General features: G+C 38.2%; 1 protein-coding gene across 3 annotated transcripts in view; it reads right to left on the minus strand.

Annotated features, from left to right (window-relative positions):
* The window catches only part of ANAPC1 (anaphase promoting complex subunit 1), a 184,893-nt gene that overhangs the window by 90,918 nt on the left and 67,577 nt on the right, over positions 1-26,398 (minus strand). For all 3 annotated transcript variants that reach the window (XM_049857675.1, XM_049857674.1, XM_049857673.1), the window contains 6 exons: positions 25,966-26,002; positions 25,800-25,870; positions 22,172-22,350; positions 16,554-16,768; positions 14,470-14,588; positions 11,558-11,829 (listed from right to left, as the gene is read on the minus strand). In XM_049857675.1, coding sequence (XP_049713632.1) covers positions 11,558-11,829; positions 14,470-14,588; positions 16,554-16,768; positions 22,172-22,350; positions 25,800-25,870; positions 25,966-26,002 — 893 coding nt within the window. The remainder of the gene's footprint in view (positions 1-11,557; positions 11,830-14,469; positions 14,589-16,553; positions 16,769-22,171; positions 22,351-25,799; positions 25,871-25,965; positions 26,003-26,398) is intronic.

Genomic DNA, 26,398 nt, shown 5'->3' on the forward strand with positions numbered 1-26,398 from the left:
AGGAATGCAGGGAGATTGGCAGTTACTGTTTAAGGGGTATGGAGTTTCTGTTTAGGGGGATTAAAAACATTTGGGAATGGATAGTGGGGATGGTTGTGCAACGTGGTAAATGTAATTAATGTCACTGAATTGTATACTTAAAAATGGTTAAAATAGCAAATGTCTTTTTATACGTATTCTGCCACAATAATTTTTTCCTTAAAAAGCAGCATAATAAAAAAAAGTACAAAGTATTATGAAAGAGCATTTAAAAACATAATTTAGATTAGGAGGGACTGATGGTTAGGAAAGGAATCTTGAGAGAAGTAAAATATACAATAGAATCTAAAGGGTAAACACAAATTAGCCAAGAAAAGAGGGGGAGATGGGGGGCAGTCAAGGTTAGGAGGTGAGACAGAATGTGTTGGGGTGCAGGAACAGCATGTAAATGGTCTGAGGTAATCCAGGAATAAATCCTCACATTTACAGCCAATTGATTATCAACAAGGGTGCCAATACAACTGGATGGGTGAAAGATGGTCTTTTCAACAAATGGTGCTGGGACAACTGGGTATCCACATGCAAAAAATGAAGTTGGACCCCTACTTCACACCATACACAAAACTTAATTCTAAATGGATCATAGGTGTAAATGTAAGAGCCAAAATTATACATTCTTAGAAGAAAACATATGCATAAATTCTCATGAGCTTGGGTTAGGCAATGGTTTCTTAGAGGCGACACCAAAAGCACAAGCAACTTAAAATAAAAAAATTGATAAAATGAAGAGGTGAAACCAACATGGTACCCTAGACAGAGACATCATGCTGTCTCTCTGCATCAAAGACCCGAAAAACTAAGTAAAACAGATACAAACGTCAACCCTGAAACCTTAAGAATCAAATGAGGAGATAAAGAACTAAATCAAACATCAAATGGAAAAGGAAAACAGTGAACAAGGAGACACAGAGTGCAGGTTCCCAACCAAATAACACAGCACAGCATCGCCATCTTAGAGCACAGTCAGCAATGACCTCAGACAAGGAGGACAGGAGGGCAACTTCATGAACTTGCCAACAGAAAGAGCACCGAGTAACCAGACAAACACGCTTTTATACCCCTCACCCTTCTGTCCCATATGCTACTCCCAACCCCCCCACCCCAAGAGGCCATGCCATGTGCTGTTCAGATACAGACACTGGCCTGCAGTCACCCTGGGTCTGCTCCACCCCCACCCATCAGCTCCTGCCATTTTTTTTCCCTTTTCCTCCCTCCCACTTAGCCTCATATGCATCCCACACCCCATCCCAATGGGTCACGCCATGCCACAGGGCAGAGAGCTACTGGTCAGCCATTACCCTGGGTCTGCCCTGACCTCACCTACCAGCTCTTGCTGTGCCATTTTTTCCCTTTCTTTCTTTCCTTTCCCCCTCCCACCTAGCCCTGTATACCACCTCTACCCCTTCCCACCAGGCCATGCCACATGTCCACTGGTAGACAGCCACCTGCCCACTGCTCCCCAAGGTCTGCACCATCCCACCCCCCCAGCTCTGACTGTGCCTTTTTCTCCTCTTTATTTGTTCTTTTTCCCCTTTCTTCCTTTTCTTTCTCCCTCCCACCTAGCCCTATATGCCACCTCTACCCCTTCCTGAAAGGCCTCACCATACTGCCACAGGTAGAGAGCTACCATCCCGCCACCGACCTGAGTCCTACCCTTCCCTACCTGCCAGCTCCGCCCATGTCATTTTATTTCCCTTTCTTCCTTTTCTTTCTCCCTCCCACCTAGCCCTGTATGCCACCTCTATCCCTTCCTATCGGCTACGCTGCACCACCATGGGTAGAAGGCCACCAACCCACTACCACCTCGGGTCCCCCATCCCAATCCACCAGCTCCCACCATGCCATTTTTTCTCCCTTCCCTTTAGCCCTCCCACCTAGCACCGTACATCACCTATCCCCCCGCTTCCCACTGGCACCATGCATCCATTCCACCCTACCTATAAGCCACTTTAACTTTCTCTTTCCTTTTCTGTGTTCTCCCCAGACCCACATACTCCAACCCCCTTTCCCACCAGCCCTCACTGTGCCACCACGGCTATAGCGTCCCCAGCTGAGGCCTGCTGCTGCACCAGGCCCACACTGCCCCTCTCCTCCCACGACTCAACAAGCTGCTGAACAGAGGGAAGTAAGCCAGTACCACTCCCCATCTGACACCCCCGCCTATCTGACAAGGGACTGTGAACACTCCCAAACTGCTGGAACAACATCAGAGTGCAGGGAGAGCCCGCCCAGTGCACACTCAACCACCTCACCAAAGCAGTGTACAGCAAAGTGGGCTCACACTGCCTGCTGCCTCCCTGCCCACCAGGACAAGGCAGTGAGAGCTATCATGCCCAGAAATGAGGAAAGCACACCTGGCCCGCCTGCCCTGACATACCAAAACAAAACAGACACACACAATGAAAGAAACATAATCCATAAATACAGAAAATAATACCTTACTGTCTCGGAGACACCAGACTATATCAAAACATATAAAAAACCAGGACAAGATTGCTCCAGCAGTTGACCAAAATAAAGAATCAGATAACTTTCCAGTAGAAGCAAAGGCAGTGGAATTAAATGATATGAAATTCGAAAGACTAATATCAAGGGCTCTCCAAGAGATTAGGAAAAAGATCAAGGAAAACACAGACAAAACCAAGGGAAAATAAACAATACCATGGAAAACAGTGAAAAAAACAACAACAAAAATACAGCTAAACACAACTGGACTAAACCAAAAGCAAATAAGTTTCCTGAATAAACTGAATGCGTCGAAGGCCAGTGTAGCAGGGGCAGGGGTCTGGGGACCATGGTTTCAGGGGACATCTAAGTCAATTGGCATAATAAAATCTATTAAGAAAACATTCTGCATCTCACTTTGAAGAGTGGCATCTGGGGTCTTAAACGCTAGCAAGCAGCCAGCTAAGATGCATCAATTGGTCTCAGCCCACCTGGATCAAAAGGAGAATGAAGAATACCAAGGACACATGGCGATTATGATCCCAAGAGACAGAAAGGGCCACGTGAACCAGAGACTACATCATCCTGAGACCAGAAGAACTAGATGGTGCCCGGCTACAACTGATGACTGCCCTGACAGGGAACACAACTGAGAACCCCTGATGGAGTGGGAGAGCAGTGGGATGCAGACCCCAAATTCCCATAAGACCAGGCTTAATGGTCTGACTGAGACTAGAGGGACCCCAGTGGTCATGGCCCCCAGACCTTCTGTTGGCCCAGGACAGGAAGCATTCCTGAAGCCAACTCTTCAGACATGGATTAGACTGAACAATGGGTTGGAGAGTGATGCTGGTGAGGAGTGAGCTTCTTGGATCAGGTGGACACTTGAGACTATGTTGGCATCTCCTGCCTGGAGGGGAGATAAGAGGGTTGAGGGGTTAGAAGCTGGCAAAATGGACACGAAAAGAGAGAGTGGAGGGAGAGAGCGGGCTGTCTCATTAGGGGGAGAGTAATTGGGAGTGTGTAGCAAGGTGTATATGGGTTTTTGTGTGAGAGACTGACTTGATTTGTAAACTTTCACTTAAAGCACAATAAAAATTATTAAAAAAAAAAAACAGCTAAAATCAAGGAAAAGGCCTACAAAGCAACAGAAGAATTCAGGGAAATAATACAAGAACAAGTATTAAATAATCAGAAATCATAAAAAAACAGTAACCAGAAATCCAAAAGATAAACAACAAAATTTCAGAAATGAATAACTAAATAGAAGATTTCAGGGACAAATTTTAAACAATGCAAGATAGACAGTGAGATGAAGACAAATCCATGGATGCCACTATGTTTGAGGAAAAATCAGAGAAAAGAATAAAGAAAACCTAAGAATCATTTGGGACACAATCAAGAACAATAATATTCATGTGACTGGAGTTCTAGAATAGGAGTAGAAAATGGAAAACACAGAGAAGACTGTTGAAGATCTGTTGGCAGGAAACTTCCCAAATATCATGAAAGGCAAAAAGCTGACCAATCAAGAAGCTCAACGAACTCCGTATAGGGTAAACCCCAAATGAAAGACACCAAGACTTATCATAATCACACTTAGCAAAATGGAAGACAAAGAATCCTGACAGCAGCTTGAAAACACTGAAAAGTCACTTTCAAAGGAAAAAAATAAAACTACACTCTGATTGCTTGGCAGAAACTATGCAGGCAAGAAGGCAATGGGATAACATATATAAAACTCTGAAAGAAAAAAACAGCCAACCAAAATCATATATCCCGCCAAACTCTCAAATATGAGGGTGAAATTAGGACATTTCCAGATTAACAGAAATCACGGGTATTCATAAAAACCAAACTAACAAAAAATATTAAGGGGAGTGCTTCAGTTACAGAACCAACATCAGACAACAACTGGAGTCTAGAACACGGAATAGAATCAGCCAGATACGAATCTAGGAAAAAAACTCTCAATAATAAAACAACGCTAAAAGAATTAAAACGGAAACAGAGGCGTCAATCGCTAAATGACAAAAATGTAAAACAATAAAAGGGGAAAAAACGGTGTGGGTATAAAACTTTCAGATGAAGAGGAATCAAGTTATCAAAATATCAAGTAATAAAAGACTAGTTCATACTTAGGAAGATAAGAGTAAATTTCAAGGTAACCACAAAGACAGCTAACAAACCTACTCATCAGAATTAAAAAACAAAAAAAGTTTCACTAAACAAAATCTATAATGAAAAAAAAAATCTACAAACATAAGGAAATGAGCACAGGAAAGTAAGCGGAATAAAGAAAAAATGAGCACTACAAAAAAAAAGGCAGAACAATATAACAGCAATAAACTCACGCCTATTGATAATCACAATGAATGTAAATCAATTATGCACACCTCTAAACAGACAGAACGGGAGAATGAATAAAAAAACATGACCCATCAATATGATGTCTACAAGAAACACACTTTAGACACAAAGATATAAATATATTAGAAATCAAAGGTTGCAAAAAATATATACAGCAAACAGTAACCAAAAAAGAGCAGAACTGGCAATACTAATCGCAGTTAAAACAGATGTTAAGGCAAAATCCACCATAAAAGACAAGGAAGGGCATTACATAGTGATTAATGGGACAATCCACCAAGAAAACATAACCTTAATAATATCTCTGCACTCAATGACAGGATTCCAAAATACATGAAACAAATTCTAACAGCACTGAAAGAAGGAATAGTTCCACAGTAATAGTAGCAGACTTCAACACACCACCTTCAGTCATGGACAGAACATACAACAAGAAGCTTAACAAAGATACAGAAGATCTAAAGGCCAAAATCAACCAACTTGACCTCACAGACATATACTGAACACTCCATCTAAAGACAGCAAAGTATACATTCTTTTTCAACACACATAGAGCATTCTCCATATATACCACATCTTAGGCCACAAAGCAACCCACAATAAAATCCAAAACATCTAAATAATACTAACCATTCTCTCTGATCACAACATCAGAAAAGTACAAATCAGTAACAGAAACAGCAAGAAAAAAAATCAAGTACACGGAACCTAAATAACACCTTGTTTACAAACAAGTGGGTAACAGAAGAAATCAAAGTAGGAATGAAAAAATTCCTAGAATCAAATAAGAATGAGAACACATCTTACCAAAACCTTTGGGACATAGCAAAGGCAGTGCTCAGAGGTCAATTTATAGCAACAGATGCACACATAAAAAGAGAAAAATGGGCCAAAATCAAAATGTTAGCCGTACCACTCAAATAAATAGGAGAACAACAAAAGAGGCCCACAGCCACCAGAAGACATAAAATAATAAAGAATAAAGCATAAGTAAATTAAATAGAGAACAGAAAAATAGAAAGAATCAACAAAACCAAAAGCTGTTTCTTTTGAAAAGATCAACAAAGTCAACAAACCACTGGCCAAACTGACAAAAGAAAAACATGAGAGGAGGCAAGTAACTCAAACAAAAAATTAGATGGGAACTTTACAATAGGCCCAACTGAAATAAAAAGGATCATAACAGAATACTACGAAAAACTGTACACCAACAAATTTGAGAACCTAGAAGAAATGGTCAAATTTCTAGAAACACACTACTTACCTAAACTAACACAAACTGAGACAGAATATTTGAACAGACCCATAACAAGAGAAGATATTGAAGACATAAAAAAAAAAAAATTTATCTCACGAATAAAGATACACAAATTCTCAAGAAAATTCTAGCCAATAGAATTCAGCATCATAGCAAAAAAATACACCACAACCAAGTGGGATTCATACCAGGTACGCAAGGATGGTTCAACGTCAGAAAATCAATGAACATAATCTACCACATAAATAGAACAAAGAAAAGAACCACATGATCATCTCAATTGATGCAGGAAAAGTATTTGATAAAGTCCAATACCCATTCCTGGAAAAAAAAATCTCAATAAAATAAGAAGAGAAGGGGAATTCCTCAACATAATAAAAGACCTCTATATAAAACCAAGAGCCAATATCATTCTCAATGGAGAAAGACTGAAAGCATTTCCGAGTACGGGGAAAAGACAAGGATGTCCTTTAACACCACCTCTACTTAACACTGTGCTAATAAGTCCTAGCTAGAGCAATAAACCAATAAAAAGAAATAAAGGGCATCAAAATTGGAAAGGAAGTAGTAAAACTATCCCTTTTTGCAGATGATATGATCCCATACATAGAGAATCCCAAAGATTCCACAAGAAAATTGCCGGAATTAATAGAAAGATTAAGAAGAGTAGCAGAATACAAGATCCACACAAAAATGAGTTGGATTCCCACACACCAGCAAAGAGAACTTCAAAAAGAGAAATCAGAAAAACACCACCATTTATGACACAGCTCCTAAAAAGATAATAAATCTAACCAGGAATATGAAAGACCTATACAAAACACTACTGCAAGAAACCAAGAGACCTACATAAATGGAAAAACTTACCATGCTCATGAATAGGAAGACTCAACATTGTGAAAATGTCAACCCTACCAAAAGCAATCTACAGACACAATGCAACCATGATCCAAATTCCAACAGCATTCTTTAACGAGATGGAAAAACTCATCACCAACTTTATATGGAAAGGAAAGAGGCCCCAGATAAGCAAAGCACGACTAAAGAAAAAGAACAAAGTAGGAGGTCTCACACTACCTGATCTCAGAACCTACTATACAGCCACAGTAGTCAAAATAGCCTGGTACCAGTACAACAGACACATAGGTCAAAGGAGCAGAATCGAGAATCCAGACGTAAATCCACCCACTCATGTTCAGCTAATCTCTGGCAAAGACCAAAGACCATTAAATGGAGAAATGACAGTCTTTTCAACAACTGGTGCTGGCAAAACTGGATGTCTACCTGTAAAAAAATGGAACAGGACCCACACCTCACACCATATACAAAAACTAACTCAAAATGGATAAAAGACCCAAATATAAAATCTAAAATGATAACGGTCATGGAAGAAAAAATAGGGACAATGCTAGAGGCCACAGAACGCAAACCATAAACATCAATGCACAAACACCAGAAGATAAACTAGATAACTAGGAGCTCCTAAAAATTAAACACTCATCAAGACTTCACCAAAAGAGTAAAAAGACGACCTACACATTGAAAGAAATTTTTTGGTTACAACATATCCGACAAGGGTCTAACCTCTAAAATCTAAAAAAATACTTCAACACCTCAATGATAAAAAGACAGATAATCCAAATGAAAAATGGGCAAATGACACTAACAGACACTTCACAAAAGAAGACATTTAGGCAGCTAAGAGACACATGATGAAATCCTCCCAATAATTAGCCATTAGAGAAATGCAAATCAAAACCACTGTGAGATACCATCCCACCCCAACATTACTGATGCAAATCAGAAAATAATAAATGTTGGAGAGGCTGTGGGGAGATTGGAACTCTTACGCACTGCAAGTGGGAACATAAAATGGTACAACTCTATGGAAAATGGTAAGATGTTTCCTTAAAAAGCCAGAACTAGAAATATCACATGCTCTAGTAATCCCACTCCTAGGGATATATCCTAGAGAAATAAGAGCCCTCACACGAATAGACAGGCACACCATGTTCACTGCAGCATTATTAACAATAGCAAAAAGATGGAAACAACCTAAGTGCCCATCAACAAATGAATGGATAAAGAAACTATGGTATACACACACAATGGAATACTACATTACAATAAAGAACAATGATGAATATGTGAAACATCTCACAACATGCATGAATCTGGAGGGCATTATGCTGAGTGAAATAAGTCAATCACAAAAGAACAAACATTGCATGAGACTGCTGCTATAAAAATTCAAGAAAAGGTTTACACAAAGAAAAAAAAACATCTCTGATGGTTAAGAGGGAGGGGAATGGTGGGGATAGGAAATCACTAACTAGATAGTAGACAGGTTTTAACTTCTGGAAAGAAAAGACAACACACAATGCACGGGAAGTCAGTACAACTTAACCAAGGCAAAGTCATAGGAGATTCACAGACACATCCAAACATCTTGAGGGACCGAGTTACTGTGGCTGAGGGCTGGGAACCATGGTCTCAGAGAACATCTAGGTCATTTGGCATAGCATAGTTCATCAAGAAAATGTTCTACACGCTTCTTTGGTGAGTAGTGTCTTGGGTTAAAAGCTTGCGATCTGCCATCTAATACATCTGTTGTTCCCGTCCTATCCGGAATAAAGGAGAGTGAAGAAAACCAAAAACACAAGAAAAATATTAGTTCAAAGGACTAGCGGACCACATGAACCCCAGCCTCCACTAGACCAGAAGAACTAGATGGTGCCCGGCCACCACCACTGACCACTGACCACTGACCACTCTGACAAAGGTCACAGTATAGGGTTCCAGACAGAGTGGGAGAAAAATGTAGAATGAAATTCAAATTCACAAAAAGAAAAACACCAGGCTTACTTGTCTGACAGAAACTGGAGGAAACCTAAGACTATGAGCCCCAGACACCTTGCTAACTCAGAACTGAAGCCACTCCCGAAGTCCACCTTTCAGCCAAAGATTAGACAGGCCTATAAAACAAACAATAACACACATGAGGAACTCGATTCTTAGTTAAATCAAGAATACGAGACAAAATGGGAAACACCTGCCCAAAATCAAGGACAAGAAGGCAGGGAGGGACAGGAAACCTGGCCAAACAGATATGGAGAACCCAAGCTGTAAAGGGAAAAGAGGAAAGTGCTGACACATTGCAGGGATTACAACTGACATCACAAAAGACTTTGCATATCAATTTTTGAATTACAAATTAATTTGCACTGTAAACTTTCACGTAAAACTCAATTAAAAAAAAAAAAAGGTAAAATAGAATTTCATCAGAATTAAAAACTTTTGTGCCTGAAAGTGAAAAGACAACCCAGAGACATGCAGAAAATTTTTGCAGACATATATTAAGGGTCCTGTATCCAGGATACTTTAAGAACCCTTACAACCTAACAATAAAAAGATAACCCAATTGAAATAGGCATAGTATGTATTTCTCCTAAGAAGATAATTAAATGGCCTATAAACCAAACCAAACCCCCTGCCATCAAGTCAATTCTGACTCATAGCAACCCTATAGGACAGAGAACTGCCCCATGGGGTTTCCCTGGAGAGGCTGGTGGAGTCAAACTGCCAACCTTTTCTTTAGCAGCCAAATATTTAATCACTGTGCCACCAGGGCTCCACATGCAAAAAGACATTCAATATCATTAGTCATTAAGGAAATGCAAATCAAAGCCACAATGACATATCACTTCACACCCACTAGGATGACTATGGAGTCCCTGGGTGGCACAAATGGTTAAGGGTTGGGTTACTAGTTGAAAGATTGGTGGTTCAAACCCACCCAAGGGCAACTGAAGACAGGCCTGGCGATTTGGTTCCAAAGTCACAGACTTAAATTCTATGAAGCACAGTTCTACTCTGACACACACCGAGTAGCCATGAGTCAGAACTGACTTGATGGCAACCAACAACAACAGGATGACTATAATTAAAAAGACTGACAATACCAAGTGTTGTCAATGATGTGGAGAAACTGGAATGCTCATGCACTGTTGGAAAATTTCAAAAAGATGCAGTCACCTTGGGAACAGTTTGAGAGTTTTTCAAAAAGTTAAGCAAAGAATTAGCATATAGCCCAGCAATTCTGCTCCTAGGTATCTACCGAGGAGAAGTGAAAACAAATATACACACAAAGACTTAGAGAGAATGCTCTTAACAGCCTTATTCATAATAGCCAAAAACATGAAATAATCCAATGTCCATCAACTGACAAATGAATAAACAAACTATGGTATATTTATACAACAGAATATTATTTGACAATAAAAGGAATGAAATATTGATACCTGCTAGAACACAGATGATCTTTGAAAACATTATGCTAAGTGAAAGAAGCCAATCATAAGTGACCACATATAGTATGATTCCATTTACATGAAAGGTCAAGAATTGGCAAATCCATGGAGACAGAAAGTGGTTGCCAGGGGCTGGAGGAAACAGGGAACAGGGGGTAACTGCTAACGGGTATGAGATTCCTTTATAGGGTGATGAAAACGTTCTAAAATTGAGTGTGGTGATGGAAGTAAAACCCTTGAATATACTAAAAACCACCAACTTGTACACTTTAAATGGGTGAACTGTATGGGATTTGAATTATATCGCAATAAATCTGCTTAAAAACACACACACAAGGCTCTGAAATGGCTCTGAGTTTGGATTTGCCAAGGAGCTAATACAGTCAATCTATATGGTTGGACAGTGGGGAACAAGTTAAACACTAAAACAAAGTAAGACTGTAGAAGTAACTTGACTCACGTAAACCCCGAGAACATACAACCAGCTCTCTGTGTCAATCAACCACAGATCAAAAATATTTGAAAAAAAAAATTCTAAAAAGCAAAACTTGAATTTGCCACACGCAAAGCACCACACTGAATCCATGTGAACGAAATGATGTGTAGGCACGCCCTGCTATAACCTCCCACTATTTCACAGAATCCTCAGTCTCTCTCCAGCACTCGGTGAGCATTATTCGCCTCGCTTCTTGTCATTATTCCCTAAACAATACAGTATAACAACTATTTACATAGCATTTACATTGTATTAGGTGTTATAAGTAATACTGAGATGATTTAAAGCATACAGGAGGATATGCACAGGTTATATGCAGATATTACACCAATTTATATAAAGGACTTGAGCATCCGTGGATTTTGGTATTCGTGGAGGGTCCTGCAATCAGTCCCCAGCAGACACCAAGGGACAAAGGTACATTAAGGGCAATGAAGATCAATAAATGGTTTTGACCATGGTAGTGACATATTCTGATTTACACTTTGGAAAGATCACTCTGCCTGTTGTGAGAAGAATGGATTTATCAGTGTAAGAATGAAGAAAGACGAGCAAGTAGAGCAGTTAGGAGCTACTGCAACAGTCCAAATAGTCCAGGTGAGGCATAATACCAGGAGTTGGGAGCATGAGTTCACTCACCTTGGTCAAGTAGTCATGAATGTTGAGAGTGGCCAGCTTGGTAAGATGCCCATTCAGACCCAGGGCCATGAGAAAGCCAGCATATTCATTGGCTAACTCAGCATGCTTGGGCTTATTGTAAACAATCCAAGCCGAGTCAATCTGGGAGGCAGGGGCTATCTTCAGGCCAGCAGCCACACCATTATGGAAGCTTGCCCAGCTTGTCATGTTGGGAGGTACATCAATGTTTCCACTGTTAAGGTCCACTGTTGTGTTCCGAGGAGGGGCCCGTCCTATCCAGTTAAACAAAATTTAATAATGAGAGAATGAAAATCCACAGAACCAAATTGTTAAATTTACAACTTTGAGGACAAAACCCTTAAGCCCATAATGCGTGGAATGATGTTAGATCTCTATGAGCACATCAACTTTTAAACCTATGAAACAAACTTGATACAATGTGGAAAAAACGTAATAGTTTAAAATCATTGATTATCCTTTTTAGTAAAATGTATGAAGCTATAATAAGATAACAGATACCAATTTAAATTTATATATATCTGATTAAGGCCTACTGCTTTGAAATCTAACTTTCTATCTTCCTTCTGTACTGCAAGAAGCTTAATTAGAAACCAGAATGAAAGCTAACATCACAGTTAGCTTTTAATTATTTCAAATTTTACATAAGATTCTTTTCCTTTTTGACCCAAATTTTTTACATGAAAAAAATTCTAAACAGTTGAAAGACTAGGACTATGAACACTTATATACCATATCACACCATCCACCAAGATTCAACAACTGATAATATTTTGCCATAGAAGCTTTATCTTTAACAGAGAGAAAAATTTTAATGTTGAAAGCAACTCTGTTTGCTGTGTCCCTCAATGAGTTTATGACTCTCCAACACAGGTGTGATATGGGAGACAGGAATGTGTTCTTTACTCAGCTGATCTTGTTTATTTCTTGCATGCTACTCATTTACAAAACAGAATAGGACTCTAGATTTTTTAAAGTTAGGCACCTTAAAATATTGAGGAATTATGCTTACATATTGTTATGGGTTGAACTGTGTCCCCCCACAACGTGTGTCAATTTGGCTAGGCCATGATTCCCAGTATTGTGTGGTTGTCCATCATTTTGTGATGTGATGTAATTATCCTATGTGTTGTAAATCCTAACCTTTATGATGTTAATGAGGCAGGATTAGAGGCAGTTATGTTATAACTCAATCTACAGGATTAGGCTGTATAGTGAGTCAATCTACTCTGAGATATAAAAGAGAGAAAAGACCAGAGAGGGCAGGGTCCTCATGCCACCAAGCAAGAAGAGCCAGGAGAAGAGGGTGTCCTTTGCACTCATGTTCCCTGCAATGAGGAACTCCTACACCCAGGGGAAGACTGATGACAAGGACCTTCCTCCAGAGCCAATAGAGAGAAGGCCTTCCCCGGAGCTGGTGCCCTGAATTTGGACTTCTAGCCTACTAGACTGAGAGAATAAATCTGTTAAAGCCATCCACTTGTAGTATTTCTGTTAAGGCAGCACTAGGTATCAGATACTACAGATCACTGTATACATGATACATGCCATTTGTTCAAGTCTTTATACATAAAACCACATATGCTACACTTAAACCAGTTTAAGATGGACATGCATTGTAAAACCTATTGTAATCAAGAATACCGGGAAATGGGCATGCTTATATCTGGCAGAGGAAATGCTGGTGACTTAGTGGTTAAGAGCTACAGTTACAAACCAAAAGGCTGACAGTTCGAATTCACCAGGCGCTTCTTGGAAACCCTATGGGTCAGTTCTAATCTGTCCTATATGGTCACTATGAGTCAGAATCGACTCGATGGCAACGGGTACATCTGGCAGAAGTAAAAATTCATATAATCAACAACAAAGGCAAATAGGCAACATGTTATATCAAAGCTTTGAAACCATTCATCTCACTGGTCTAAGCCTAAATCCTAAATAAATACGATGAATATGCTCCAACAAAGCAAAAATTAGAATTTCCAGCAATACCAAGTTGCTTATATAAATATGGTATATCCATTGAATAAAATAGCTGAAACCAATAAAAACGAAGTTGATTAAAAATATGTACATACAATACATGTGTGCATGTTGTTGTGTGCCATCAAGTCAATTCAGACTCATAGCGACCCTACAGGACAGAGGAGAACTGCCCCCACAGGATTTCCAGGGAGCAGCTGGTGGATTTGAACTGCCCACCTTTCGGTTAGCAGCCTGAGCTCTTAACCACTTTGCCACCAGGGCTACGTATGTTCACCCATACATATATATGTTTGTATACATACATATGCTAGTTATGGAAGGATGCTCACTTTATAGTAAAATTCTACAAGTTTATAAAACATGTTTAAATTTTCTGATAATTAAACAGATATAAAATTATAACCGTAGAAATACAACTGGGAAGCACCTACGCCAAAACGTTAACAGCAGTGAACTCTGGAGACTAGGACTACTGTAACAACCATTTTTTTCTCTTTCTGCTCAGTGCATTTCCTTTGGCTTGCGCCATGGTCGTATATTCATCATAAGAGAAAGCAAGACATTTTAAAGACTAAATATTTTTACATGTTATACTTTATGATTATCTAAAGTTAAATCATCTTCTCCTTATCCATATCATCTTTCTGAATTTTTACAAGTGGCTTTTTATATCTTCAAATTGTCTCATTAGCAACAAAAATTAGTAATGGGTTATATTCAACTTCACTCAATGTTTAGTTTGATTTATTATTTGAACTTTGATAACCACTAAAGTAGCTATTAACAATATTTAAAATCACTGGGGATAGAAGAGCATTTCTTTGGTGTTAAATAAAATAATTCAAAAGAACTCTGCTGTACATGTACTTATCATTTCCCTTTCTCATTGAGCCCAGAATTTAACATACCAGTAAGATTCAATTTAGGAATAGGCAATGGTTCTGTTGGAACCGGATGGTATGAAAACAAGGTAAACATCCCTCTTCCCACTGGGAGGGCCATAGTTCGCTGACACAACTGGAGCAATCTATAATTAAAATAAAAATCAACATGTGAAAAATTTTAAAGCAAAACATATTTGGAATGCAATCTGTAGGCAAATATTTTGAAAGACATGCTATGTAACATGAAGTCGCCTCAAAGTAAATCCACACAAAGATGTGGTGTCCCATCCAAACAGAGTTGTTCTCATTTTAATACTTTTGCTCCCATTAGAGGCTCTAAGTGAAGAGACACAGTTCCTTTGTATAGCCTCTTAAAACAAAACAAGAAAAAACAGAAATTTTGGAAGTGGGAGCATTTATAACTAGGAAACAGTTACACAAAATATATCTGAATACAGAAATATCTCTCCAGCAGCTAACAAGAGGTAACATTTTTTCAAGTGTGCTCCTTTCCTAACTGTACACACATATAGCTTCTTTTCTAGCTTACTATATAGGAAAACTCTGCTGTCCTAAGACTGTTGGGAACACTGCCCTACATTAATTTGGGATGAAGGAAATAAAAGGCCAGGAGGCTGTGTGTCACAGAATTTGTTAGTGGAAGTCTTACATATAATCCAGTTAAGCCTTGTAGAAGTCACAAATTATAATAATGGTAACAATAATACAGTATGCCTTTAGTCTCAGATACCACTGATTAAAAGACGCATGGTTAATGCCCTTGGCTGCTAACCAAAAGGTTAAGAGGGTCAAATCTACCCAGAGGTGCCTCGGAAAAAGGCTGGCAAACTACTTTCAAAAAATTAGCCACTGAAAATCCTAGGGAACACAGTTCTACTCTGACACACATGAGACTGCCATGAGTTGGAATCAATTTGATGGGCAACTAACAACAACATCTGGGTACATGTGGAGAGAAAACAGCAAAAGGGAGATAATGACTATCACAGGTCTTCAGCAGCCTGTCGCTCCGTGTAGGTGGTCCTTCCCCTTGAAGCAGTAGAATAAGGAAAAACCCGTTACTGTTGAGCCGATTCCAACTCATAGCAGCCTTGTAAGATAGCGCATAACTGCCCCATAGGGTTTCCAAGGCTATCATCTTTATGGAACCAGACTGCCACATCTTCTTCCCGCAGTGCAGCTGGTGGGTTCAAACCAGCTGGTGGGTCTAAACTGCCAACCTTCTGATTAGCACCTCAGTGCTTTAAAATTACACCACCAGGGCTCCTCAGAAAAACGAAGGAGAACTAGAAAATGGTGGTGGAAGAATGACAAATGATGGTAACAAGATAGATAAAAGGACAAGAGAGTAATTTTAAAATATAAGTTGAAGTGATCCAAGGCAATAACTGTGGAATGTCAGTCACCCTACTGACTCTTAAACTTTTTCAAGGGATGTATTATGTGTTAAACAGAGCTGCAGGAGAGAAGGCTCAGACAGTACTGCCTAACACTTTTGAAAAAAAAGTAATAGTATAAGTTTAAACTATACCCCAAAAAAAGCAAACTCTATTCTTGACTAAGACTCAGAAGAACGAGTCCAGTGTTTTGTTTTGTTTGTAAATTCTTGAGGTAATTAACTACCAGCAAAATGGTTTTAGATTCACCTTTTCTAAATAGCACACCACCCTGGTGGTGTAGTTGGTTGAGTGCTACGGCTACTAACCAGAAGTCAGCAGTTCAAATACACCAGGCACTCCTTGGAAACCCCACAGGGTCAGATCTACTCTATCCTCTATGAGTCGGAATCGACTCTAGGGCAATGGGTGGGTTTGTATTTCAAGAGTAGGAGGGTTTCAAATATAATGTCACCAAATGTCAAAGATACTTTGAAAACATGTTTGGTTTACTGAGGCTAGATGAAAACTTAAAAATACGTGACACATTTTAATTTTAAAGTATCATTTTAGGGTTATTAAATGCTATAAAAAAAATTTTTTTTTTTAATAAAATTTTAGTACAAAAGAAATATAAACAAGTCCCAAATGCAACAACAACAAAAAAAAACTCTGACAAGACTTGAGAAAATGAACAGTATTTTCCTTTACCTGTTTTCTTTTTCTTCAATGAACTCGTGGTCACTGAGCTCTGGGTACTGCACTACATTGACGCGGACAGGATGCGCACTTTGAAGAAGTCTTCGCACGTCCTGCACCCTTAAATCTTCACTCCATATTAATGACATAACCTCCTGGTTCATGTCATTCATGCCATCATCTTCTTCCTCAGTTTCTGTTCCTGAAGGAACATCTGATGAGAGCACCTGAGTAACAGACTTTATTGTAGTTATAATTTAAAAACCAGTCAACATACACTTATTGAACAGCAGGATATATAGGATAATGTGCCAAGACTATACTGGCACAGAGGAAGGATGTATATTTAGAAGAAAATTTATAATTATTGGTTTAAAGTTTAAAACCTCAAGCACCAAAAAGTACCTCAAAACTCGGGTAGAAGCTAAATTGTAAACAAATAAAGGAACCCTAAAGAGAGATTAGCCAAAGACAGATAAGTTTGCTTGATATCAAACACAAAAGTATTTAAAAAAAATTTAATTTAATATAAAGGGAGTCTAAATAAAAATATTCTCTACAAAATCTTTTTTCCTAACTATAAAAAATTTTTTTTTAATTTTTTTTATACTTCTGAACCAATGCAAAATAAATCAACCAGAAGTAAAATAACTCTCTCCACAGTAACCTTTGCGTCACATTCAAAGCAACCAATTTATCAAGACTCTTATAGCAAACTGAACCAACACAGAGGAATACACTTAAACCTGTACACAAACGGAGACGTGTATTTACATAAGCGCGCATGTACATACAAGCATTCAAATGAGGCAGAGAAAGGAGTAACGTATGAGAGTTTTTAGTCTTCAGTTCAGAGGGAAAATATTACTTAAAATTTCTTAAAAAGAAGGGGGTCCTATGAAAAGTACTTAGATTATGACTAAGATTTAAGGCAAAAAAATTGATGTCTACATGTTAGCTAGTCACTTAAAATTATCATTCCACTTGGCTCTCCCATCCACTCAACTGCTAAAGCCAAACCTCTTCCTTCTCTCAGAACGAGGGAGCAAACTCTACTTTCATAATATCCCTAATCCAAGCACTTCTCATTACTTCTTCCATTACTACTCTAGTCCAAGCTACTACCTAAATGGCCTCTTTCCCTGCTTCCGTTGGACAGAAGACGAGGCATGCCCATCTAAAAATATAAATACTATTTATTTCAGTTTCTGCTGTCCTACATACATGTCCAGCATCCAAACAAAAACCAGAACAAGACCCAGAGATGAATGAAATGTTGGAACTTTCAAAGAGGCACTTTAAAATAATTATGATTACCATGTTAAAGGATCTCATGGGAAAGACAGACAATACACAAGAATAGATAAAAAAAAAATTGAGCAGAGGTAGAAACTATAAAGAAAGAGAAAAATGGAAATGCTAAAAGTAGAAAACATAAAATCAGAGATAAAGGACCCCTTAACTACTGAGCAGATTTAATACACCTGTGAAAACAATCAGTGAACTTTAAGCGAGACCAATAGCAATTATCCAAACCGAAATATAGAGAAAAAAAAGAAAAACACAGAATCCACGAGCTGTGGGGCAAAATCAAACAGTCTGATATACGCGTAATTGGAGTCTAAGAAAGTAAAGAGAAAATAGGTCAGAAAAAATATCTGTGGAGATAATAGCTGAGAATTTTCCGAAATTAATGGCAGACACTAAATCACAGATCTAAGAACTGAAAAGAGAATGAAGCCCAAAATGTAGGACATCTTAGTCAAGTATCTTTGTAAATTAATTAAATGGAACTAGTTTAAATTTTAAAACCATGCATAACTAAGAGGCACTAAGAATGCTATTAAGAAGCAAAGTCTGCATATAATTTGTAATTAAATCTTAGTTCAAAAAGAGTAAGAGTCATACAAGATACTATAATCCCTCATTACCATTCTTTATTTTTAGTCATGGCAGTAGATTCTGTGTCACTGCACAAATGAAAGGGTGCAGAGGAGAGATGAATGACTCGGGCTCACCAGCAAACCTGATAGCCAGCATCATGTTCTTACAGCTCCAGGAGGAAACAGTCTGGTCAGCCAGGACTAACCACCGAATGTTCCAAAGCAGAGATGGGTTGAGTTCCCAAGGTATACTGGGAACCTAATGTGGAAATCTTTTTTAAAAGTACACTATTCCCCGCTTGGAAGCATTCTTTATTGAGTTAATGGGGAAAGTTTAAGTGTAGGACAATAGTCAGTAGGCTGAAGCCCTTGAGAGAAACACTATAAATAAAATGCAAAAATCTAACTTCATCCTAATAGTTTTGAAAAGGAAACAAAGCATTGCAAGTGGATTATGAACCCCACCCGCTATCAGAAAGAACCCACACTAATATAAATAATCTGTTGATTACTGTGTTACCACAATCTCGCGAGTTAGAGCCGTCTGCTGCAAATAGCCAATTCTTGAGACGGGGTGAGATGGGTAGCAAGAGCTTTATTAGATATACTGGTATATGGAGACAGAGGGGAATGATCTCTTCCTAAAGTGGTCTGTCTCACTGGACTACAGATCAGCTCAGGTTTTTAAGGGAAAAGGGCCAGTATGTTTTAGGGACTTGTGGAATGTCCACTCTCTTTCTTCTGTTTGGTTTCGGTGGTTGTATCTCAAACATGTTGATCTTTTCCTGCCATTATCCCATCAGCTCAGGAGGTAGCAGGTACCATCCTTCGTCTTATTTGACAGGCTTAGATCAATGTTACTTGTTTTCCACAGCCTTAGAGGAAATATTGGTTAACACTTAACCATTTGGGGAGCTAACATCAGGATCTTACTTGGAGGCAGGGATGGGCTAGGGGAGGGAAAGGAGAAGGAAAAAAAAATTGGTTCAGGTACTGTTCAAGATATGGCTGAGCAGCCTGTTTCATAAGCATAAGAAAAATATCTGGAAGGATACACATCAAGACGTTGAGTAAAGTTGGATAATATTTTCTTACTTTATATGGTATCTTAGACGGAATTGATCACGGTTGGTTTTCACTTTTTTTAAGTATGTTCCGAGTAATTTTTTTTTTTTTTAAGGAGAAGGACTGAACTGCAGCCCAACGGGTAAGGAAACATAATCCCTTGATCTGCCGTTTTGGGCACCCAGGCTCAGCATGTGGTTTTACATGAGGCTTCCCAGTCCAGATAATTCAATCAGACTCCAACACAGATGTGAACTGCATGGAACCTTTTTATTTTCCCTCAGAGTTTTACACCCCTTTAACAGAGATTCATTCCCAGATGAAATGCTAAAGTTTTGCATCATTTAACCTAGAAACAACAATGTTACCCCGAGAAAAACATTAACGGCAGATATCAGATAACCACTCTCAGTTCATAAAAACTCACTGTTCCTAGCTAATTTTAAAAGAGGTTATGTTCTAATGAGTGAGTTAGATATAAGATACAGATCCAAATAGCTGACAGATTGCATTTAGATGGGATTAATTATAAACTGTAGCCTCAAATAACAAAATAAATTGAATTCAGACAGAATTACTTAAAATGACATTTAAATACAAAGGAACAATCATCATTGAAACTTGTAAGAGCCAAAACTCAACACAACTGCCTTGTTTTTGCAGATTCCACAAATTTTCCTCATCTTACAGAGTGCAGTCTTACCACTTTTCTATCGTTTGTTTTAGTGGAAATATTTGAGTTTTCCTTCTCTGACAGGTTTCTGCCTTACATAGGTTCTAGCTTTCGCAGGTTTTACTGTATTTTGTGCTAATGATATTAAACTGCTCTCTCTCATGGTAACAAATAAGCTCCAAATGTTAAAGACTTTTCTTGGTCAAGAAAATGACAACAATATTATTAGCATAAAACAATGGTTTTCTGTCTGAAAAACAGCAAACCTAATTAAACTAAGAGTTGTTATTTAGACACAGATTACAAGAGATATGCTGGGACATCCCTGCTGAACATGGACCCCTGGGGAGATGGTTTATCTCACAGGTCCGTTAAGCAGCTCTGGTATTAGGAATATGTTTTATACGGACTCAAAAGAAGCATTAACAGCCTAAGGCCTAATGTGATTTACAAACAGTCACTGTGCATTGATTAAAAAAAAATTAATTCAAAGGCTAATAAGAGATGAACAGCACAAATAGTAGCCAAATTTCCCTTGTTTTCTCAGGGACATGAACATAACCATCCCTGAATCCTCCTTGATCCTCAGGATAATACAATGCTCCCATTTAGTTTAAGAAGGTGAACTACAGTGCTGAAAGAAGTTTTAAAAGTTTTTAAAATTTTTTGTTTTAAAAGAGGCAGATTTACAAAGAGATAATGGAGGGGTAATAAAATATTTCACTCTCTATTTGTAGGCCTCTTAGAACTCATCCTTGAGAAAACGGATTTGAAGATTGATGAAGGAGAGTATTTCAGAGGAGGTATCTTAAGTCATCTTCTAAATAATCCTGGTACCCAAAAAAAATCCTTTTCTTGGGACTTCAGTTTTATGTAATTAAACAGATTATGTTTACACCTATTAAGAAAGTTTCACTCAATAAATTTAACAGATCAAAAAAGTATGAAAGACAACAAAAAAAACCATTGCTGTAGAGTCAATTCCACCCCATAGCGAACCTACAGGACAGAGCAGAACTGCCCCATAGAGTTTCCAAGGAGTGCCTGGTGGATTCAACTATCGACCGTTTGGTTAGCAGCTGTAGCATTTAACCGCTACACCACCAAGGTTTCCATGAAAGACAACAGTTTAGGTTAATTAGAAAAGATGTCTGCCTTGAGCATTGTGCTCTTTTAAAGATTTATCTATGTGGGAACAAACTGACAACATCTCGAAAGGTTAGATGAGAAGCTAAGGAAGCAGTGACTATAAACTGATGGTGGTAAAATAATTTAGGAAGGGATGGCATGAATGGTTATATAACTTGAAGAATGTAATCAATATCACTGAACTGGACAGGCAGAATTTATTGAAATGGTATATCCTATCCTGTGTGTATTTCCACAAAAATAAAATTAAATTAAATGTAGAAAAATATGAAAGAGAAAAGTTTTATAATAACCATTCAAATTCAGGATATATGTACACTATCTTTTTCTATATAATAATTACTAAGCAGTTAATTATTCCTGGGTGGTACAAACAGTTAATACGCTTGGCTGCTAACTGAAAGACTGGAGGTTCAACTCCATCCAGAGGCGCCTTGGAACTAAGGGCTAGCAATCTACTTCTGAAAAATCAGCAACTGAAAACCCTTTGGAGCAGTTCTACTGTAACATACATGGGGTCATGATGAGTCAGAACAGATTCAATAGCAATTGATTTCAGCTGGTTTAAATAGTTTAATTACTAGTATGATACAAACAGGGAAATTTCTCATACTGAATCAGTGCTTGTCCTGACTCAAGAGGCAAAGAAAAGTCCAGCCAAGATACAGCATTCATAAAATCTCCATTCCCATTTACAATTAATAAGGTTTGTCCAATTACAAACCCCATCTGGCATATGCTATATAAGACAAACTGATACATACACTTGCACAAAGACTTAAAGGAAAATGAAAAACATTTCTACTTCTATTTTATTTGAGACTAAAACTGAACTTTGAACTTCCTATGTCGGTACTCACAGATTTCCCTTTGGGTAAGTTTCCTTCACAGGCCTGCTTGGAAAGGTCCTGACGTCCAATCAAGAGACAGACAGCTTCTGGCCAGTCAGAAGCAGGCTGCTCACGGCAGTGATAAATTGCATCTCTGATGGGAAGTGCAATTCCAAAGGGAAGAGTCTCCAAATCTCTTAAGGTGAATCCTTACAGTGAAAGGAAAGGAGAAAAAATTTAATTTAAATGTACCACTGTCCCAGTTATCTTCAGACTAAAGTTAATAAATATCTATCCTTACAAATAAGAAATACATTTCATTCAACTTACTACCAGTCTAATGCCTTGGCATCAGGGGTTAATATAAAAGGCTTCTTTAAAAATTGCAAAAGTATTAGTACCCAAAATATGTAGAGTTCCTAAAAACCTTAAGATAAACACAGACAACCCAGGGGGAAAAACATAAAGAACAAAAAAAAATTTCCTAGAAAAGACACAGATAGAAAATAAACACACAAAAAAGATGCTCTACCTAACGAGTGGTCAGAGAAAACCAAATTAAAACCACTAGGAAATATAATTTCACATCCACTCCACAGACAAATGTTTTTGTTGCTGTTGGTGTTACATATCGTCGAGTCTGTTCGAACTCATAGGGACCCCATGCACAACAGAACAAAATGCTGCCCAGGCCTGCACCACCCTATCATTGTTATGCTTGAGCCCACTGTTGCAGCCACTGTGTCAAACCATCTTGTTGAGGGTCTTCCTCTTTTTTTCACTGACCCTCTACTTTACCAAGCATGACATCCTTCTCCTGGAACTGATCCCTCCTGATAACATGTCCAAAGTACATGAGACAGTCTCGCCATCCTCACTTCTAAGGAGCACTCTGGCTGTACTTGTTCCAAGACAGATTTGTTCGTTCTTCTGGCAGTCCATGGTATATTCAATATTCTTCACCAACATCATAATTCAAAATTCATCAATTCTCCTTCAGTCTTCCTTATTCATTGACCGGCTTGCACATGCATATGAGGCAACTGAAAACACGGTGGCTTGGGTCAGGGGCACCTTAGTCTTCAAGGTGACATCTTTGCTTTCTAACATTTTAAAGAGATCTTTTGCAGTAGACTTGCCCAATGCAATACGTCGTTTAATTTCTTGACTGCTGCTTCCAATGGCGTTGATTGTGAAACCCAGTAAAATGAAATCTTTGACAACTTCAATCTTTTCTCCATTTATCATGATATTGCTTACTGGTCCAGCTGTGAGAATTCTTGTTTTATCTTAAGGTGTAACCCATACTGAAGGCTGCAGTCTTTGATCTTCATCAGTATGTGCTTCAAGTCCTCTTTACTTTCACAAGCAAGGTTGTATCACCCGCATATCGCAGGTTGTTCATAAGTCTTTCTCCAATCCTGATGCCCCGTTCTTCATATACTCCATCTTTTCGCATTATTTGCTCAGCATACAGATTGAGTAAGTATGGTTAAAGGATACAACCCTGACGCATAATTCCTGATTTTAAACCATGCAGTATCCCCTTGTTCTGATCAAACAACTACATCTTGTTCTAAGTATAGGTTCTGCATGAGCACAATTAAGTGTTCTGGAATTCTCATTCTTCACAACGTTATCCATAATTTGTTACGATCCACACAATCAAAAGCCTTTGCAGTCAATAAAACACTGATAAACAACTTCCTGGTAGTCTCTGCTTTCAGCCAAGATCTGATATCAGCAATGATATTCCTTGTTTCACATCCTCCTCTGAATGTGGCTTGAATTTCCGGCAGTTCTCTGTCGACGTACTGCTGCAACCATTTTTTAATTATCTTCCGCATAATTTTCCTTGCATGTGATACTGTTTGGTGATTTCCGCATTCTGTCTGGTCACCCCTCTTTGAAATGGGCACGAGTATGGATTTTTTCCAGTTGCAATTCACCACAGAATGACAAACTGACAGACGAGCGGTGGAGACAAATATTAAAGTCAATCAATACCAAGTGTTGGCAGCTATGTAACGCAACAGTAATTCTCATCTACCGCTGATGGTGGTGTAAACTGATACGACCACCCTGGAAAGCAGCTGGCATTACCTAGTAAGGTTGAACACGTATAGACAGGCCCAACCCCATAGCCCCTAAAGGCCAGAGAAACGTGTATACATGTGTACCAAGACACAAGTATTAAAATACTCACTCACGACATTGTTTCTTTTTGGCAAAATTGTCTATTATCAGTAGAACGGGTAAGTTGTGATATATTCAAACAATGGAATATCACATAACAGTGAAAATGAATGACCTATAACTACGTGAGTCACATGGATGAATCTTTTTAAAACAATGTTGAGTGAAGAAAATAAAACAGAACACATATTTATATCCATACACACTTACATAAAATTCAAAAACACATAATACTAAGCAATATATAAATATAGTAAAACTATTTAAAAAAACAAAAAGGTAATACAAATTTTAGGTAGAGTAGTGGTTACCTGCAGTAGCGAGGGTGTGTGGGAGGGGGTATCAACTAGCAGCAGACACACAGGGGCCTTCTACTACATTGGTAATGTTCTATTTCTAATGATGGGTGACAAGTACAACAGTATTCATTTATTTATATTCTCTAAACATATACTTTTTTTTGTATGTATACCATATTTCATAATTAAAATCTTTTGAATGCTCATTTTAAATAAAATTTATTTTTCATGTAATGATTTTCTAAATTTTACAGTAATGTGCATTATTTATCAATTACAGAAAGCTGATTAATTACTGAGGCAAAAATATTCCTTTACACAAGAATAACACTTTTATTAAAGATTATGTGATATACAAATGGATAAAACTCAGCTGGCGTTTTTCAGTACAGGTATCCTATACCTATATGACAAATGTAATTTTGAAGGGGACATTAAAAATGAACTGTGAAGAACTAAGTCATTTGGAACATTCTTCAGATAATTCAGAAATTTCTTGTAATATTCACTAAAACATTAACATACTATACTTTGACATCATTTTTTATCATATCTTCATAGGAGTAACTTTTAATTTTGCTTTTTAGTTACTTTTTTTTTTTTTAGTTCTTCAGTGCTTTTTTTTTTTTTTTTACTCTATTTAAACCTAGGGGCACAGGTTTTGGGAATATAGAGACCTCTTATCCTCCCGTTTCCTTCTTCCCAGCTAAATGTTCAAAATCCTTGGCCTACAGCCTTCAAAAACACACTCTGTAATGTTTATACAATTACTTCTGGACTCTGCCAGAAATAATCATTTGATATCTGAGTGTCAGGATGGCTTCAAAGTCTGAACGTGTAGTGATCAGAGAACTCCATTCTGAGGCCAGTCTACTAGCCACAACCTTGAATGGTCTAAGGTGAACGGCAAAGAAAGTTTTCTTAATCACTAAGAGCTGAAAAACTGGTATCCCAGACACTATACAGAAGTTGCGAGGCTGGCCTGAAAAGGATTTGATGGTCTGTAATCTCAATCCTGTGGAACCTTCCCTTCTCTCTTCATGCCTCCCAGTTCTATCAAGTATGGAAAAAGCACAGCTTAATAAGGGGGTGTTCAGTGTGAAAGAAGGAGGCTTCTCAGTTTCATTTCAAAGAGACATAAAAAGTAACAAAGAACCTCTTACCTACATTAGTCATCCAGACAACTAGCCTTTCGGCTAGGCTAGAAACTGATGCAGAATGCCTAAAACTACATCTACAAGAGAACAAAACATGAAGTTATTACACAGATTAGGAAAACACGTACTGCTTTATATTTTTAAAATAAAAGCACTTGCTGAAAAAAGTCACCTGTTTTCCTCTTGTTCTGCCTGTGACTTTTGGGTGGCTAAAAGGAACAAAATGGAATTTTAATATTTTGATAGTCATCATGATGATGAAAACACATAATATATAGAAGACATTTGGAAATAAGAATTCATTAACAAATATCTCCTAAAAAATAATAAAATAAGCAGTACTCCGGCAGGTTGAAAAGCTTAAAAATTTCATGCCAAAACAGACCTTTTTTTAACTATACCAAAAATATAAGATTTGTTAGATTTTAAGTAACTGTGGTTTCTGAAAATCGGCTCTGGACTGTAGATTAAAATAGTGCTAGCCTTTTATTAAGGAACGCTGGTGGAACAGTGGTTAAACTGCTCAGCTGCTAATGAAAGGTTGGTGGTTTAAACCCACCAGTCACTTCGTGGGACAAAGATGTGGCAACCTTCGAAACCCTATG

The sequence above is a fragment of the Elephas maximus genome, chromosome 17 (assembly GCF_024166365.1).
Source record: "Elephas maximus indicus isolate mEleMax1 chromosome 17, mEleMax1 primary haplotype, whole genome shotgun sequence".
Classification (NCBI taxonomy): domain Eukaryota; kingdom Metazoa; phylum Chordata; class Mammalia; order Proboscidea; family Elephantidae; genus Elephas; species Elephas maximus.